Raw genomic sequence first — 18,004 nt, 5'->3', positions numbered from 1 at the left:
TTAGACCCGGAGCCCCCAAAGCCGGTTGCCTGGAAAGAGGAAGGAGGCGGAAAGCGAAAGAGGGAAACTGAGGCACGTTCAGACCTGAATCCACAAAAGCCACCAAAAGTAGAAGAAAAATAGAATTTTTACAGCTTCGGAAACTCCATTCCCCACCCCGTACCCCCCCCCCCCACCCCGAGGCTGTGAAGGTCAGGCAGGATTTGAGCCTCGGTCCCTTCTGGGAGAGAACTGAATTTGGGGAGGAGACCAGGACTGCCCCTCCCCATAATCCCCCACCACCCGATCAGCACCTGGGAGGGAGGGGGAGCGGGGGCGGGGAACTGATGAATGGGGGGAAGTTCTGAATTGTCCCCCTCAATTGCCCCCCCCCCAGATCTACTATTGTAAAGGGACTGGAGACCCTCCCTTTGAGGTGGTCTTTGGGGGGCTGTTTTTTGGGGGGAGAAGAAGGAGTCCCAAATACTAGAAGGGCTGGACATTAGGGGGAGGGGGAAAGTTGGAGGTGTTAGGGATAACATTGTTTACCCTAACTGGTTTGGGTAAAAATAATAAATATGGTATCATGGTTTGTTAGTTAAAGTGTGTGTAACTTTAACAGCAAGAATGTAATTAAGGGTGTGGTTGTAAAAGCACTATATATGAAGCGAGGCAAATGCAGCTCTCTCTCTCTCTGGCTTACTGGATGGATTGATGACTGCATTCTTGTAGGAGTGTTGATTTTTCTCAACGGAGAGAAGATAAGATTGGACTGATTTATTGTAAGTGTACTGACATTGGCTATTCAACACGGACTTTGCAAATAGAGTATCCCTGACAAGACTTGACTGAAATTGATATATGACTAATGGACCGTTTATATTTGACTATGCTATAATTCTTAAATGGAATAAACTATATTCTTGATAGCACAAGCGTATCTGTATTTTTACTGCGTGTTAACTAGAAAACTTATCTCACACATGTACCTGTCTTCCTATCTGACTTCGCTGAACGTTCTGTTTAGTTTGTTTTCCTTAACACCCGTTGGGGAATCCAGGCATAACACTGGTTATGGGCACAGAGAGACTGCAAAGTCAGTTTAATTAGGATAAAAACAGGTTTATGTAAAAAGTGAGATTTTGTGTTGTTACACGTTACAGTAAACAGACAGCTGTGTTTTATCAATTATAGTTTTATATCCATATAGTGAAACATGGCACAAGGCAGTCTACAAAGTTTGTCCCTTATATCCAAGCTGGATGGAACAAACTATGTTTCATGGTCTATGAAATGTAGTCTACTTCTACGAAGAGAAGGTCTGTGGAACATAATTGAAAACCCACCTAACGTAGAAGAATGGGATTCTGAAGATGAGGAAGATAGTCAAAAGATAGAAGAATTTAAACAGAAAAATGAACAAGCTCTTTGCATCATAGGACTAACATTAACTGATCAGCAACTTGTTCATATACGTGGAGAGCAAACAGCTGTTGGGTGTTGGCAAAAACTGAAGAGGATTTATGTCAAAGATAACATTGGTGCTCACATAAATCTAACACGGAAGCTTTTCCGCACGTATCTCCAAAAGAATGGTAATATGCTGAGTCATTTGAACACTATGAAAAGCATTTTCCAAGAACTTCATGAGAAGGAGTTAATTTTCTCTGAACTACACCAGGTCTACATAATTCTATCTTCATTAGACAAAAGTTTTGATGACTACGTAACTTCCCTTGAAATATTGCCTAAAGAAAGCCTAACTTTAACTGATATCACTGGCAGATTGATTGAAGAGGCCAGAAGAAGGCTTGAAAGAGATCAGTTAAGGAGGGAGCAACCTCAAAAGGAAAATAATGAATCTCCTACTGCATACGCAATTAAAAAGTGTTTTAATTGTGGAGGGAGAGGATACTTTGCAAGATTTTGTAAGAAACCAAAGCGCCAGAATGCAAGCCAGAATACTGGAAGACATCAAAGAAGAAATAAGAATTATGAGTTAGCCATGTATAGTAATGGAGTTGTAAAAAATAATTTATGGGTGGTTGACAGTGGTGCGTCCCACTGTATTACAAATGATAACAAAAAATTTGTAAAAATGTCCATGAGTTCACAGAATATCTCATTGGCAAGCGGATGGAAACTGAAGGCAAAAGGTGAAGGTATTGCTCATTGTTCTAGTATAAAGGAGAACATAAAAATGTTATATGTACCTCAACTTAAATTTAATTTGCTTTCAGTTAGAATGTTGGTTAGATTAGGATACATAGTTACCTTTAGGGGAGATACTTGTTTAATTGAAAAAGAAGGTAAGAAAATTACTGCGTCTTTAAGAGGTGACTTATATGTGTTAAATGATAATGGTTTAGAAGTGGCTAACACGGTTTATGAAAATAAGAAACCTCATAATGAATGTATTCACTTGTTACACCGACGGCTAGGTCATTTAAATTTTAAAATGATTAAGAGAACTGTTCAACTATCTAAAGGAATAAGTTTGAAACCTTGTAATAAGTATTTGCAATGTTCTGCTTGTAATCAAAACAAAAGCAAAGTTATACCGGCAAATAGAGTTGATGGATTTACTACCACAGAGCCTTTAGAGGTAGTATTTGCCGATATAATAGATCCTAAAAAGCCAAGTGTAGGTGGTGCTAGATCAGGGGTGAGCAAACTTTTTGACCCCTGTGCTAGATACATATTAAGCATAATGGACCACTATTCTAGGTATGGTTTCTGTTTTCTAATGAAGAGAAAAACTGAAACGTATACCAATTTCTTTAATTGGTTAAAATTTGCAGAGAGAAAAACTAAAAAGAAATTAGTAACTCTTATAACAGATAATGGTACGGAATTTACAAATAATAAATTCCAGAGTAGACTTAGAATGGCAGGTATTCAACATAAAAAGTCTGCACCATATAGGCCTCAGCATAATGCATTTATAGAGAGAAGAGGCCAAACACTGCAATCAATGGGAAGGACAATGTTATCTGATTCTGGATTACCTGACAATTTGTGAGGAGAAGCTATAATGTGTGGGAATCACATATTAAACAATGTTGTTAATTCAACAACAGGTGAATTACCATTCACACTGTGGCATGGTAGGAAACCTGATTTGAGTTATATTCACACATTTGGTGCACCAGCATGGGTGCATACCCCTACACAACTCAGGCACAAAGGACAACATAGAGCTAAAAGATTAATTTTTGTTGGATATCAAGCAAACCATAGATCTTATAGATTCTGGGAACCAGGTACATCTAGAGTATACTGCAGTGCTAGTGCACAATTCCTAGAACATATAGGATGGAATAGATTAGAGCAGGATTCAGATAATGATGTTATTATAGAACCCTATAAGAGGCAGAAAGATAAGACTAGTTATAAGAAAAGTCCAATTAAAGAAGTCCATGAAGAGCAAATAGAATCAGATCAAGAGGAAATAATTGATCAAGAAGAGATAGATAGTCAAGAACAGGAAATAAAGGAAAGTCCACCTGTAAGTCCTGTTATACCTAGACGCACAACACGTATAACCAGACCACCTGAAAGATATCAGGCAAGTATTGTTTGCCAAGTAAATAAAGTTCCTACTAGCATAGATGAACTTAAGATGTATCCTGCTAAGGATCAGGAGAATTGGCAAAAGGCAATGGAAAAAGAGTTAAATTCATTAAAGGAAATGAAGGTTTATGAAGAAACCAAATTACCTCCAGGAGAAAAATCCATTGGGTGCAAATGGATATTTAAAGTAAAGACTGGAAATAATGGGAAAGTAACTTATAAAGCTAGATTAGTAGCACAAGGATTTAACCAAAATACATTTGATTATGATGAGGTATTTGCACCAAATCTTAAGGCTACAACTTTAAGAGCAGCTTTAGTGTGGGCAGCTAAGAATAATTATATAGTTAACCATTTAGACGTAGAAACTGCATATCTGCATGCACCATTGCAGCATATAATATATTTGAAAAAACCAGTTGGTATAAATGATAATAAAGTAAATAGCAATGATTGTTGGAAACTCAAGAAGAGTTTATATGGATTGAAACAATCTGGCTATGAATGGAACCAATATATTGTGAAAGAATTAAACAATATAGGGTTTAAATCTGGTTTAGCAGATCCATGTATGTTTAAAAGAGAAAATAATGGAACGGTGTCATTATTATTATTTACAGATGATATTGCTTTGATTACTAAGACCAATAATGAAGCTACTGAGATTATTTCATTATTAACCAAAAGGATAAAATTAAAGCATTTAGGTGAAATTAAAAAGTATCTAGGATTGACAATAAACAAAACCACAAAAGGATTTAAGATATCTCAAGAGGATAAAATTTGCCAATTAATTAAATTGTATAAAATGGAACTTTGTAAGCCTGCAAAGACTCCAATGAGTCAGGAAATTTGCAAAATTGATGCTCAAAGTCCCAAATTTGATAAGACCATATATCAATCTTTGATTGGTAGCTTATCATATATAAGCAATTGGTCAAGGCCAGATATAGCTTATAGTATTAATCAGCTGGCACGATTTAATAATGATCCACATCAATGTCATTGGCAAGCATTAAAGAGAATTTTAAGATATCTTAAAGGAACAATGCACCATGCATTGTATCTAGAGCCAAAAGGTGATTTGAATCTTAGTGCCTATGCAGATGCAAGTTTTGCAACTGACATAAATACTAGAAAATCAACATCTGGGATGGCTATATTACTTGGTAAGACACTAATAGGGTGGAGGTCAATCAGACAACAGCATATTAGCTTGTCAACGATGGAAGCAGAATTTTCATGTCTGTCATTACTATGCACTGACTTAATTCTGTACAAACAGTTATTATTAGACATGGGTATAACTGTTAAAGATTCTATTATTGTGTACGAGGACAACCAGGCAGCTATACAATTAGCTACTAATATTGCTGTAAAGACTAGATCAAAGCATACTGATTTAAGATACTTAAATGTTAGAGAATCTGTTAAAAATGGTCTAATTAAACTTGAGTACTGCATGACGGAAGAAAACATTGCAGACCAGTTTACAAAAGCTCAAGGTGTTGTAAAATTTAAAGAGAGTTGTAACAATTATGATTTAAAGGTGTAAATGGTTATATTATTGTAATATTATTATTATTACCCAAAAGGGGAGAATGTTAGCGATAACATTGTTTACCCTAACTGGTTTGGGTAAAAATAATAAATATGGTATCATGGTTTGTTAGTTAAAGTGTGTGTAACTTTAACAGCAAGAATGTAATTAAGGGTGTGGTTGTAAAAGCACTATATATGAAGCGAGGCAAATGCAGCTCTCTCTCTCTCTGGCTTACTGGATGGATTGATGACTGCATTCTTGTAGGAGTGTTGATTTTTCTCAACGGAGAGAAGATAAGATTGGACTGATTTATTGTAAGTGTACTGACATTGGCTATTCAACACGGACTTTGCAAATAGAGTATCCCTGACAAGACTTGACTGAAATTGATATATGACTAATGGACCGTTTATATTTGACTATGCTATAATTCTTAAATGGAATAAACTATATTTTTGATAGCACAAGCGTATCTGTATTTTTACTGTGTGTTAACTAGAAAACTTATCTCACACATTTACCTGTCTTCCTATCTGACTTCGCTGCACGTTCTGTTTAGTTTGTTTTCCTTAACACCCGTTGGGGAATCCAGGCATAACAGGGGGTAACCAGAAGAGGTGGGGGTTGAGGGGTGGGAGGGTCTGGGAGACCCCAGAAGGATCCATTTGGATGTCCCCATTGTTCCCCCTCCCCATATCGCCCCCCCCAAAGGAAGAGAGAGAGGCGGAAGCATAAGATATTTGTCTTTATTTATGTATGTTACATTTTTTATGGTGTCCATCTTGTCTGAAATGGTCTGAAGGGATTCCTGCCTGAGGAGGGGCTGGACTAGGTGACCTCCAGGGTCCCTTCCGTCATTCTGTTCCATGATGTCTCCCCTACAAGGGGACTCTGGGCGGCTTAGAGGTTAAAATTGAAAACTTTATTAAAATCTCCTAATATAATATATTTAAGTGTATATTATATATATATATATAGTCGCTCCTCCCTCCCTCCATCCTGCCTGCCCCGGTCGGTCCTCCTGGGATGGAAAAGGGGGCCGGCGGGTGAAACCTCCGAGGGGATCCAGCCTGGAGGGGCTTCCAGGGAGGCAGTCGGACCCCCTGTTTCTCCGGGGCGGCCCAAGGGCTCCTCCTGCCTTGGGCGGCGGGCACAGAGAAGCGGCGGCTCCGTCCTGGGAGTCGCAGCCCTGCGAGTCTCCCTGAGGTGAAAGGCCCAGAATCTCCTCTGTTGTATATAGACATTTGCATACTCATAATACAATGTTCCGATTGGACAATCACTGCTGCCTAGCGATTGGTGGTTAACAACAAATTATGATTGGCCGCCTAAATGGCGGGAAGTTTAAAATGATGCTATTGGTTGCGAGCCGCGAGCAGCCGCTATAAAAGAGGCTGCGGCGGCTCGAGTTTAGTTGAAGTTACTGACAGTTAAATAAAGAGCTGAACTCAACTCTGGTCTCAAGTCTACTTTGTTCTGGCTATAGAACACTGGCGATGAGGATGGGAGTGTTAGGGATATACACCCTAGCAGAATGTGCAACGGTAGTCAGGCAGGCAGGCAGATATGTGAGATAAACGTTGTTGTAGCTTACACTCAGTAAAACAGATACACTGTGCCAGTTAAATAGTTTTTATTCCAGTCAGAGTTATAGCATAGTCAAACAGTCCATATATCATACACTAGTTCAGTCCATCCGGGGATTAATCAGTTGCAAAGTCCAGTGTCGAAAAAGAGGTCAGTAAACTTACAAATAATCAGTCCAGTAATATATCTCTTTTGCAGTTAGAGATATGAAGAAAATCAAACCTCTTTTCTTCTCTCAGCAATAGCAGGGAAAACACGCAGTTATCACCATCAATCCATCATTGTCAGCAATCCAGTAAAAGCCAGCAAACAGTGAGCTCTCTTGCTCCCTCTTATGGTGATTTTACAACCGCACCCAAAATACATGTTTTACAGTTAAAGTGATACACACACTTAAACTCACTAACATAGTTTATATATATTATTTTACCCAAACTAAGTTAGGTAACCAATGTTATTCCTAACAGGGATCAAAGGAACAAAGACCGTAAGCACGTGGCAACGAAAGCCGAAAAATCAACGAGATGGCCGGCAACAACTCGCCACCCGCACCATTCAACCCAGCCGAAAAATCAACGAGATGGCCGGCAACAACTCGCCACCCGCACCATTCAACCCAGCCGAAGAAGACTGGGAATCATATATTGACAGGTTCCTGATGTTCCTGGAAAGCAACGAACTACAAGGAATCACTGACCAGAGGAAGAGAGCTGTATTCCTGACGCATTGCAGTCCGACCATCTTTAAAATGGCGAAAGCATTGGTGAAACCGAACGATGTCAAACAGATGGCATGGCCGGACATGAATCGGATGCTGAGAGCCCATTACTGTTGTGTCCAACCTCATTCGAAGACACAAATTTTATAAACGGGATCAACGAGAAGGCGAGAGTATTGGGGACTTAGTAGCAGCCCTAAGGGACATTGGAGGAGCATGCGAATTCCTCAACATGGATGAAGCCATGAGAGATCGCATAGTCCTTGGATTGAGAGACGCTACCCTGCAGAGCAAACTGCTAAATCGACCCAACATCACCATAAATGAAGCCATCGCTGAGGCAACTGCAGCTGAGGCAGCAAAAAAATCTGCAGCAAAAATGAAGCAAATGAATACGGCCAACAGCCCAAGCCAGAGCAGAGAAAAGAAAGCGGAAGGTACCCAGAAACACACTACCGCAACCACCCACCATGAAGACATCGAGTCATCAACCAACTCTGAGGAAGAAGACGAGGAGGTACATAGGCTCCAGTCAGAACGGAACCGGCGAGAAAAAAGAGGAAAAAAACCTGAATTTCAGTGTGCCGGATGCAGAGGGAATCACCCGTGTTCTGAGTGCTGTTTTTTGGACGCCATCTGCAGACACTGCGAAAAACGGGGGCACATTGCAAGGGTTTGCTGAAACAAAAAGTGCTGTAGTCCAAAAAGACAATGCAGTACCCCCCCCCCCCCCCGAACTAAGGAGAAGCCAACCGGAAGTCGTTGGAGCCGGGAAAATAGAAGTCAGCGGCTCAACGAAAAGGAAGAAACACATCAGACAATTATCATTGGGAATGCCAGAGCAACTGATGCTAAGAAGGTTTGAATAAATGTCAAAATAGAAGGGGAGCCATGCGAAATGGAAGTGGACTCTGGCTCATATCTATCAATGGTATCATGGAACACAATAAAAAAACTTGATACCAGACATACGACGAAAAGAACTCGAAGAGCAAAGCCTGACGTTAAAAGACTACCAAGGAAACAAGATTCCGGTAGTTGGATTGGGACATTTCAATGTAAAATTCAAGAAAATTCTCCCATTGACCATCGTTGACCGAGACCGCCCCAGCCTGCTTGGTTTAGAATGGTTCGCGCCTCTGGGGATCGAAGTGACAGGAATCAACAGCGTCACCGAGACAGACTGGGAAGAAGGCCTGATGAAGGAGTTCCAGGACGTATTTGATGGGACGCTAGGCAAGTACCGTGGGACCCCTATCTCATTTAGCCTAAACCCGAACATAGCCCCCATCCGGCTAAAGGCCAGATGCGTTAAAGCCAAAAATCGATGAGCAGTTGAACAAACTCATCACACAAGGGGTGCTAGAGCCAATCGACCATGCAAGATGGGAAACCCCGATTGTGACTCCCGTGAAACCAGATGGGTCCGTGCGCATCTGTGGTGACTATAAGGCCATCCTGAACCACGCATTACATACCGCATACATACCGCGCATACCCCGTTCCAGTAGTTCAGCACCTCTTGCACTCGTTGGGGGGGAGGAAAAGTTTTTGCAAAGCTCGATCTCGCGCAGGCATATCAACAATTGCCGGTTGATTCCGAGACGGCAGAGGCACAAACTATTGTAACACATAGGGGGGCTTTTAAATGCAACAGATTGCAATTTGGTGTCAGCGTGGCCCCCGGCGTTTTCCAAAGCCTGATGGAACACCTCCTCCAAGGACTAAAAGGGGTGGTTCCCTATTTTGATGATGTATTGATATCCGCCAGAAATAAAAACACAAATAACAGGCCCCCGGTCGTACCGATTAGAAACGATGGACAACTGAACCTGGAAAAGGCACATACACCAACTACGATCTCGATACCTCGAATGCAACACCGACACAACCCGAAACATAGAGCAAACTCATACAAAACAGCCAATAAGTAATAATAAAACCAGAGGGGGGGGGACCCTTAAATAATAAAGAAAAGGAAGACCCTCTCTTAACTCAATTAAAAACAGGCCACCAACCAGCAACAGAAAGCCCAAGAACAAATAAAAACTACTTACCATTAGGCGAGTTCGAAAGAAGAGAGCTGGAGGAGAACCAGGGAAGAAGCAGCCAAGCCAACTCTACCTGCCCGAGTAGGAAGGGAGCAACAACGCCCAACCAACCAACCTAACAAATCATGGCGGGAGCGGCATGACTGGCTCACCCTTCCAGGAGGTTCCAGAGAGAAGGACAGGAGAAACATCGATCCTGTCCGAACCAAGTGAAGACACCACAGAGACTGCACTGCGCAGGTCAAGTAGGATCCACAAAAGCCCTGCCTATTTGCGTGACTATGTCACGTAAGGATGGACCATACCAAGAGGGGAGGGGTGTTGTATATAGGCATTTGCATACTCGTAATACAACGTTCCAATTGGACAATCACTGCCGCCTAGCGATTGGTGGTTAACAACGAATTATGATTGACGCCTAAATGGCAGGAGGTTTAAAATGATGCCATTGGTTGCGAGCCGTGAGCAGCCGCTATAAAAGAGCCAGCCGCGGCTCGAGTTTATTTGAAGTTACTGACAGTTAAATAAAGAGCTGAACTCAACTCTGGTCTCGAGTCTACTTTGTTCTGGCGATAGAACATCCTCCTCCTCCCTCGGCTTCCTCGCCCCCTTCCCATCCTCCACGCCGGAGCCTCCCGGCCTCCCTCCCTCCTTCCCCCGCGGAGCCTTTCCAGGGGCTCCTCCGATCTCTGCGCCGCCCACAGGGCGGCGGTTCCTGAGGGAGGTGAGTCCGGATTCCCATGAGAGGCTTTTTCCCTCCGTCTCCACCGATGGTTCCTGGGCAGGAAGGAAAGGAAGGCGGAGAAAGAGCCACCTCCCAAGACCTTGACAGGGAGCCATGGAGCCTTTCTCTCTACTCCCAAGCCGCCCCCTCCCTTCCCCCTCATGCGCTCCTTTTTCCCGCCCTTTCTATCATCGGATGCTTTGGCCCAGATCCACCAGGGGGCGCCCTCTGCCAAAAGGAAGGGAATTCCAGGCGCTTCCCCATTGGGCCACTGGAGGGCGAATGTCACGGCTGCCTTCCCGGAGGAGGAGGGAGGAGGAGGAGGCGAAGGAAGTGACATCACTGAGCCTTGCCTCTTTAAGATGCTGCACTCGCTCTCCTCAAACCCTGGCGTGCCGTAGGAGGTGGTGAGGCTGTGGGAGAGTCTGGCGGAGAGGGGCGGAGACATCCAGATGTGCCCCGGGTGAGGGGGGGGTCTTTTCCTGGGTCCCATTCTCCTCAGCAGCCCTCTCCATACGAAGGGGGGGAGGAGAGGGTGGGCCTTGCGGAGGCCCAGCAGGGGAGGAGAGAAGCCGGGCGAGGAGGAGGCAGGATTCGCACCAGGCATCCTGAGGGTCCAATCCCATCTCCGGAGGGGGCTGAGAAGATGAAGGGGGCGGCCTCTCCAGCTGCCTCCTTCCCGGCCCTGTTCGGGGGCGGGGCTATGCCCGGCGCTGGGAGGAGCCTCTTGGGGCTCCGGGCAGGTTGGGGGAAGGGGGTCCAGGGCCTGAATCCCCCTTTCTGATCCTGGGCGTTGTTTTTTCTCTCCCTCCCAGATCCGGAACCTCGGAGCCTCTGCAGCCTTTGCAAGCCAGGATTTCCTCTGCGGAGGAAGGAAGGAAGAAAGAAAGAAAGAGAGCGGAAGGACCTCCAGCAATCCGTCCTGCAGACCAGAAATGGTCCTGTGAAGGAAGAAGCCCCTGGAGACCCCCCCAAAAAAAGTCCCTGGAGCCCTTTGGAGCTGCTCTGCTGGAGAGAGGAAGGATGGAGATACCCCCTTTGGTCAAGGAGGGGACTGGAAAAGGCCCTGCAGCTCTTCAGCCTGGGAGCTATGGGGAGAGCTGGACCAGAACCAGGCAGAAGGTCCTGCAGGAGGGGACCATCCTCCCCTCAGCAGTTCCACCCTGGACCTCCATCCAATACCGGGAGGCTGAGGGTCCCCGAGGACTTTGCAGCCGACTCCATGATTTGTGCAGGCAATGGCTGAGCCCAGGAAAGCACACCAAAGCCCAGATGCTGGACCTGGTGGTTCTGGAGCGGCTCCTGGCTCTCCTGCCCCCAGAGATGGAGGGCTGGGTGCGGGAATGTGGAGCAGAGACCAGCTCCCAGGCGGTGGCCCTGGCAGAAGGCTTCCTCCTGAGCCAGGCGGAGGAGCAGAAGGAGCAGCTCCAGTGGCAGGTGGGAGACTTTAGGGAGTTTGGAAGGGAATAAATAGAGTGCTTGAACTCTTCACCCCTCCTTCCCAAACTTCTCCCACGTTCATAATATGTGGCAATTCTCCAATTCTTGTAGGACATTTTTCCATTGTTTTCTCACTCAGCCACACGGATGGATATTGGGGGCTTTGAAGTTGTGCTCCAAATATAAGAATCCACTTTCTGCCATGTGATGTACATTAATTCTGCTTTTTCCTTCCTTCCTCCTATTTGAAGTGCTGCACTGTGGAGATCAGAGATCCTGAGGGAAAGAAGAACCCATCAAGTCCCCCTCAGGAGCTATTTTTCAGGAGGATCCCTTGGGAAGATCCAAGTCAGGACACCTCAGGAGGTAATGGAAGATCCTCCAATTCCCCATCTCTCTTACCTTCCCTCTTTCTTCTCACCTTTAGAATACCTCCTCCTATTTTGTTAATTATGCATTTTGAAATTATTTATTCCTTACAGAGAAACAAAGAATGAAACTTTCTGGTTTTTATGATGGAAAGCTAACAGCGGTTGAACCTCCCAATCAAGTAAGAAAGGGAAAAGATACCAGATTTCTATTCTCCCTTCAGGAAGTGAAGTGGGTGTGCAGAGTGTTCTCTCCTTCTGTTTTCCCCCCTTGTTTGGCCTGGATTATTTTTGTGTTCTTCCACAACATGGAGAGCAGAATAGCAGGTTCAAGTTGCTGTCGGCCAGCATAGTTTCCTCTGGTTGTCTTGTTTTGCTAGGTTCTTCTCCATGTTGTAGTTTACAACAAGCAGTTTTTAAAAACTCCTTGAAGAAATAGGAATAAACAGTGGTAGGAACTGCTAGAGACCCCCAAAAAATGTTGTAATTCTTTGACTCGCACTTGTGCAACGCTAATGAAAAATAAATAAATACATTACCATTTTTAAAAACCCTTAAAAACCAGGGTCTGCACAAAACCATATGGGCTACTGCATTTTGCACCAACTGGAGCCTCCAGATGCTCTTCAAGGGCAGCCCCATGTGGAGAGCATTGCAATAGCCAAGACAGGAAGTGACAAGGACATGAGTGACTTTGAGTAAGGACTGTTGGTCCAGGAAAGGGCATAACTGGCGCACACCCTGAAGTTGCACAAAGGCCCTCCTGGCCATGACCGTCACCTGGTCTTTGAGCAGGAGTTGTGAGTCCAAGAAAACCCCTAGATTACACACAGGGTCTGTTTAGGGTAGTGCCACCCCATCCAAGACTAAAGGTGGCAATTCTACCTGAGCCAACAAACTCCAAACCCAGAGTCACTCGGTCTTGCAAGGGTTTAGTTTCAACCCATTGCTTCCCATCCAGCCCCTAACAGCCTCCAGGCACTGCGAGAGGGAGGACATGGCATCACTTAACTCACCACTGGCTGAGACATACTGCTGAATATCATCAGCATATTGGTGATACCTCAGTCCATGGTGACGGATGATCTCATCCAGTGTCTTCATATAAATGTTGAACAGGAGCAAGAGAGAATACCAAGCCTTGCGGTACCCCATAAAGCAGTGGGCGAGGGCTGGATCTCTCCCCTCCTATCAACACTGACTGAGAGCAGCCACAGAGGAAGGAAGTGAACCAGGATAGCACAAAGCCTCCCATTCCCATCCCCTGAAGAGGAGGAGAACAAGAGAATCCCATGTTCGGTGGTATTGAAATTACTTTACTGAAAGACACTGAAGGTTTTGCAGAATCAATCAATTTGATAAAACTCCAAATATTTCTTCAGTGAAAGCAATTTTCAGATTTGCCCATTTTCTCACCTAAAATTAGGACTTGTGTGACCCACAGCCATTTAACTTAATGCATATCTCTGCTTTGGGAATTTGGGAACAATGGAACGGAATAACAGAGTTGGTAAGGATCTTGGAGGTCTTCTAGTCCAACCCCCTGCTCAGACAGGAAGCCCTATAACATTTCACATAAATGGCTGTCCAGTTTCTTCATAAACACCTCCAGTGTTGGAGCACCCACAATTTCTGGAGGGAAGTCATTCCACTGATTAATTGTTCTCAGTGTCAGGAAATTTCTCTTGACTTGTAGGTTGGTTCTCGCCTTGAATAGTTTCCATCCATTGCTTCTTGGAACACTGCTATCATGTTACCCCCAGTCCTTCTTTTCATGAAACATACCCAATTCCAGGCACCGTTCTTTATATGTTTTAGCCTCTGGTCCAACTAATAATTTTTCTTGTTCTTGTCTGCACTCTTTCTAGAGACTCAAGATCTTTTTCACATCTAGCAACCGAACTGGATGTAATATTCCAAGTGTGGTCTTATCAAGGCATTATCAATTCATGTCATCTTGATTCTATCCCTCTTAATGCAGCCTATGCTTCTGTTGGGGTTTTTTGGGGCAACTGAAGCATAGTGCTGACTCAGTTTAAGTGGTTGTCCACTAGGACTCCAAGATCCCTGTTGCACTTGCTACTCTTGAGCCAGATATCACTTATTCTATGCCAGTGCATTTGTTTTTTTCTTTCCTAAATATAGAACCTTACATTTCTCAGTTTTGATTTCGTTTTGTTAGATGGGGCCCAATCTGTCGATCCTTCTGTATCTCAAGGTTAACTTCTAGAGTGTTGGTATTCCTGTCAACTTGGTCTTGTCTGAAAATTTGATTAGTTCCCCTTCTTTCCTCTTGTCTAAATCAATGTTGAAGATGAACAGATCTTGGGAATCCTCCTGTTCTGTTCTTTTTTTCTATGTCCAGGAGGGTCTTCTGTCCTTTGAGGAAGTGGCTGTGTATTTCTCTGAGGAGGAATGGTCTCAGTTGGATCCTGACCAGAAAGCGCTGCATTTGGAAGTCATGCTTGAAAACCATAGGAACATGGTCTCTCTGGGTAAGAGTTTTTAGTCCCCAATCAGAGAGTTCAGAGAGTTCAAGAAGAGAGATTATAGTTAGTTTTTTATTTAAAAAACAGTCAGAGATTGTCTCCTGAATGGGAGAAGGAAAGGATCTGACCTTCTCGTGATCCAAAGAAGGAAAGAGTCAATGTGTCTTTGCTTAGATGTTTTCTGTGCCATTTCTTATCTGTATTTTTCCATTTCTATTTGAACTTCTCTGTGGAGGCTGAAAAGAACGAGGTATGCTTTTATGTGTCCTCTGGAGGTCGTGTGAGAGGAGTGTGTTGTCATTTGTCCTCTGGAACCTCCCCAAATTGTGTGAGAACAGAACTTTCATGTTCAGCCCATGGAACAGCATTCTCCCAATCCAATTCAAGAACAAAGGCCTCATGCAGTGTGACTCAGAGCATCCTAGGGTACAAGTAATCCCCAAGTTATGACAGTTCACTTAGCGACCGTTCCAAGTTATGATCAGCCCTCCTCCAGTACTTGAGACCCAGTCCCCTCTTTGTTTTCAAAGACTTTTTACTTGGATCTCGTGAAGTCCTCAGTTCTTAAAAGAACACAGGTCTAAAGTACTGCAGTGCGAGATCACAGAAGATTAGTAGCCTGAGATCTTGCACTATTGGGCTTGTGTGATCTCATACTAAAGTACTTTAGGCCTCCGTTCTCTGAGAACCAACGCTTATACAAGATATGGCCCAAGAGCCCTTGCAAGGCTTTGGGGCAGTGAAATAGCCATTCTTGAAGCATCCCAACCTTTCCAGTCTCAGCACAAAGAGCAAGGGATTTATCTCCAAAGTTTCATCGCTGGGATCGAAGAACAGGCCAAGCAGGGGTCCTGCCCACCAGACAGATGCCGTGGAGCAGCTGCTGCAAGGTACACCGGGGAAGAAGGAGCTTGTTTCAAAATTGTTTCATTTCTCACAGGTCTCTGCTGAAATTAAGCCACCCCAATAAAACTTAAGTTTTCTCCTAATTCCTGCTTGGATGTTTCCCCTGATTGTTCCTTAACTCAAAACTGACTCTGAGTGAGATTTGCATATATATAGATAATTGTAAAATAAGAGACGTTGTTGTAGATATTTTCAAAGCTTTCATGACTCACGAATATAGAAATCATCATGTCTATATTACACCACTGCAGGCATGCAAGCATACAACCTAATGGAATTTTGGAGAAATTCAGAAGGAAATTCACTTTCTACACTTTGATCTTTTTCTCTAACCTTGTTATCATTTTCATTTCTCTTTTGCTTTAAAGGTAATAATGGACAGGAAAATCAAGATTCCTGTGAACTGTTCCAAGTGATCAGTGCTAAAGGTGGAACGGATAAGTTTGGAATTCAAATGGAATTAGAAAGCCATGAGAGAAACCAGTCAAAGAATTGGAATCAGGAAAGCTCATTTTCCACTGCTGCTCCGATGCAAGACTTTCTTGCCCAACAAGAGAAAATAAGGAAAAAATATACTGGAAAAAGTGTGAATCTAATCAAAGCTAAAGTACAAGTAAATGAACACTATTTAACCCAAAACAAAGGAGATGATGCTATAAGAAGACACAACGGACAAAATTACAATGGGACATTCATTCTTTCTCTTGGAAGTAACTTCCATACATCTCAAAAAGTGATTCACACAAAAGAGAAGCCTTATAACTGTTTGGAATGTGGAAAATGTTTTAGAACAAGCAGGGAACTTACTATCCATAAAAGGATCCACACAGGGGAGAAACCATATAAATGCATGATGTGTGGAAAGAACTTTGTTCAAAGTGGTCATCTTAGTTCCCATAAAAGGATCCACACAGGGGAGAAGCCGTATAAATGCATGGAGTGTGGAAAGACGTTTGCTCAAAAGCAAAGTCTTATTTCCCATAAGATGACACACACAGGAGAGAATCCATTTAAATGCATGGAGTGTGGAAAGACCTTTGCTCAAAAGCAGAGTCTTATTTCTCATAAGATTATCCACACAGAGGAGAAACCGTATAAATGCATGGAGTGTGGAAAGACCTTTACTCGAAGAGATGTTTTTATTTCCCATAAGATGACCCACACAGGAGAGAAGCCATTTAAATGTATGGAGTGTGGAAAGACCTTTGCTTGGAGCAGTGGCCTTAGAAGCCACAAAAAGATCCACACAGGGAAGAAACCATTTGAATGCATGGAATGTGGAAAGTTCTTTGCTTATAGATATAAACTTATTTCCCATAATATGATCCACATGAAAGAAGCCATATAAATATATGGAATTTGGAAAGACTCATAGATGAAATGTTATTTCCCATTAAAAATTAGGTGAAGGAATATTATTGTTATGTAGGAATTAAATACAAAGAAGGTTGACAATTAGAAACATGTTGATACAATTAACATAAAAAGTATAAATAAGCTAATACAAAAAATGACTTAAAATCATGATTGTTACTAGTATATATGTTGATATTTGTTTTTTCTTTTGCATTTTCGTAAATGATATGCCCTGACATACTGTATTCAAAATGTTTTTGAACAAAACATATACTCAAATAAAATAAAATGTATGGAATGTGGAAAGAGTTTTCTTCAGAATGGTCATCTTATTTCTCCTAAAAGGATCCATGCTCAGGACAAACTTTATAGCAACAGCAATTCCACTTAGACTTATATACCACTCAACAACGCTTTACCACACTCTGAGCAGGTTACAAAGTCAGCTTATTGTCCCCAGCAATCTGAAAAAATATAGATTCTTAGAGGGCTTGAGATGGTGGTAGGATAACAGATTAACAGAGTTGGGAGGGATCCTGGAGGTCATCTAGTCCAACCTGTCGAAGGGATTTTTATCAGGGGCCACTTTGTGAGGAAAAGGAGGGTCCTGACCCACAGAAGGAAGGAAAGGGGGCATTGGAGGGGCGGGAGACCAGAAGGAGCGGCTTCGTCCAGACATTCCAAGCAAGGGGGACGGGTTTCAAGGAGGGGAATCGCCTTTTTCTCCCCCGAAGCAAAGCGGTGCCTCTTCCTGGTTTAATGGAGGGTTTTCCAGGGTTTTCCTCCCTTTTGGGGGTGTCTGTGGTTGACCCCCGACTTCCCCCCACTTGCCATCCAATACAGCAGCTCTTCCCATGGCAGAATCCACCCATGAAATGAACACGCGTTTGTGTGTTTGTATTTGTGTGTGTGTGTTTTCTGTCTTCTGCACAGTGGTGGATTTAAGCTGTGCAGATACAGATAGATAACAAGACGTCCATAACAAAGCACATTTATTGGTTCATCAGGTATCCTCACAACTCATATTTGTCACAAAGTTCTTCTTTAATGACCAATCCTTCGTATATCTGCCTTGTAGTAAAAGATGGTTATCTCCTAACCCATCTCGTAGGGATAGAAAGCAGCTGCCATGAGTTAGGGAGTTCAGGCAAAAGTGAGGGAAACTCCCCCAACCCATGGAGGGTCAAATTAGTGACCAATCAGGATTACAGATATGGCCACCTGACATGAACTACATTTCCCAGGATACCTTTAACTACATTTACCATGA

The 18,004-nt window shown here is 43.3% G+C and overlaps 1 protein-coding gene and 2 pseudogenes across 3 annotated transcripts in view; all 3 read left to right on the top strand.

The window, feature by feature from the left end:
- The window catches only part of LOC113427945 (DLA class II histocompatibility antigen, DR-1 beta chain-like), a 318,237-nt pseudogene that overhangs the window by 32,047 nt on the left and 268,186 nt on the right, over nt 1-18,004 (top strand). The window lies entirely within an intron of this gene.
- The window catches only part of LOC148131794 (uncharacterized), a 31,579-nt pseudogene continuing 24,075 nt past the window's right edge, over nt 10,501-18,004 (top strand). Inside the window, exons 1-4 of the transcript XR_015748300.1 lie at nt 10,501-11,612; nt 11,867-11,981; nt 12,098-12,165; nt 14,349-14,478. The product of XR_015748300.1 is annotated as an uncharacterized LOC148131794 (transcript). The remainder of the gene's footprint in view (nt 11,613-11,866; nt 11,982-12,097; nt 12,166-14,348; nt 14,479-18,004) is intronic.
- On the top strand, nt 15,839-17,028 carry LOC113428387 (uncharacterized). The gene is given in 2 exon segments (XM_026690936.2): nt 15,839-16,618; nt 16,620-17,028. Coding segments are annotated over 2 exon segments (795 nt in total). The 5' UTR covers nt 15,839-15,907; the 3' UTR covers nt 16,704-17,028.

Source organism: Notechis scutatus, chromosome 2, assembly GCF_049901735.1.
Source record: "Notechis scutatus isolate UNSWTSFEM ecotype Mainland chromosome 2, rNotScu1.2, whole genome shotgun sequence".
Taxonomy (NCBI): Eukaryota; Metazoa; Chordata; class Lepidosauria; order Squamata; family Elapidae; genus Notechis; species Notechis scutatus.
Note: the sequence above shows the minus strand (reverse complement) of the source record. Positions and strands in the feature narration are given on the sequence as shown.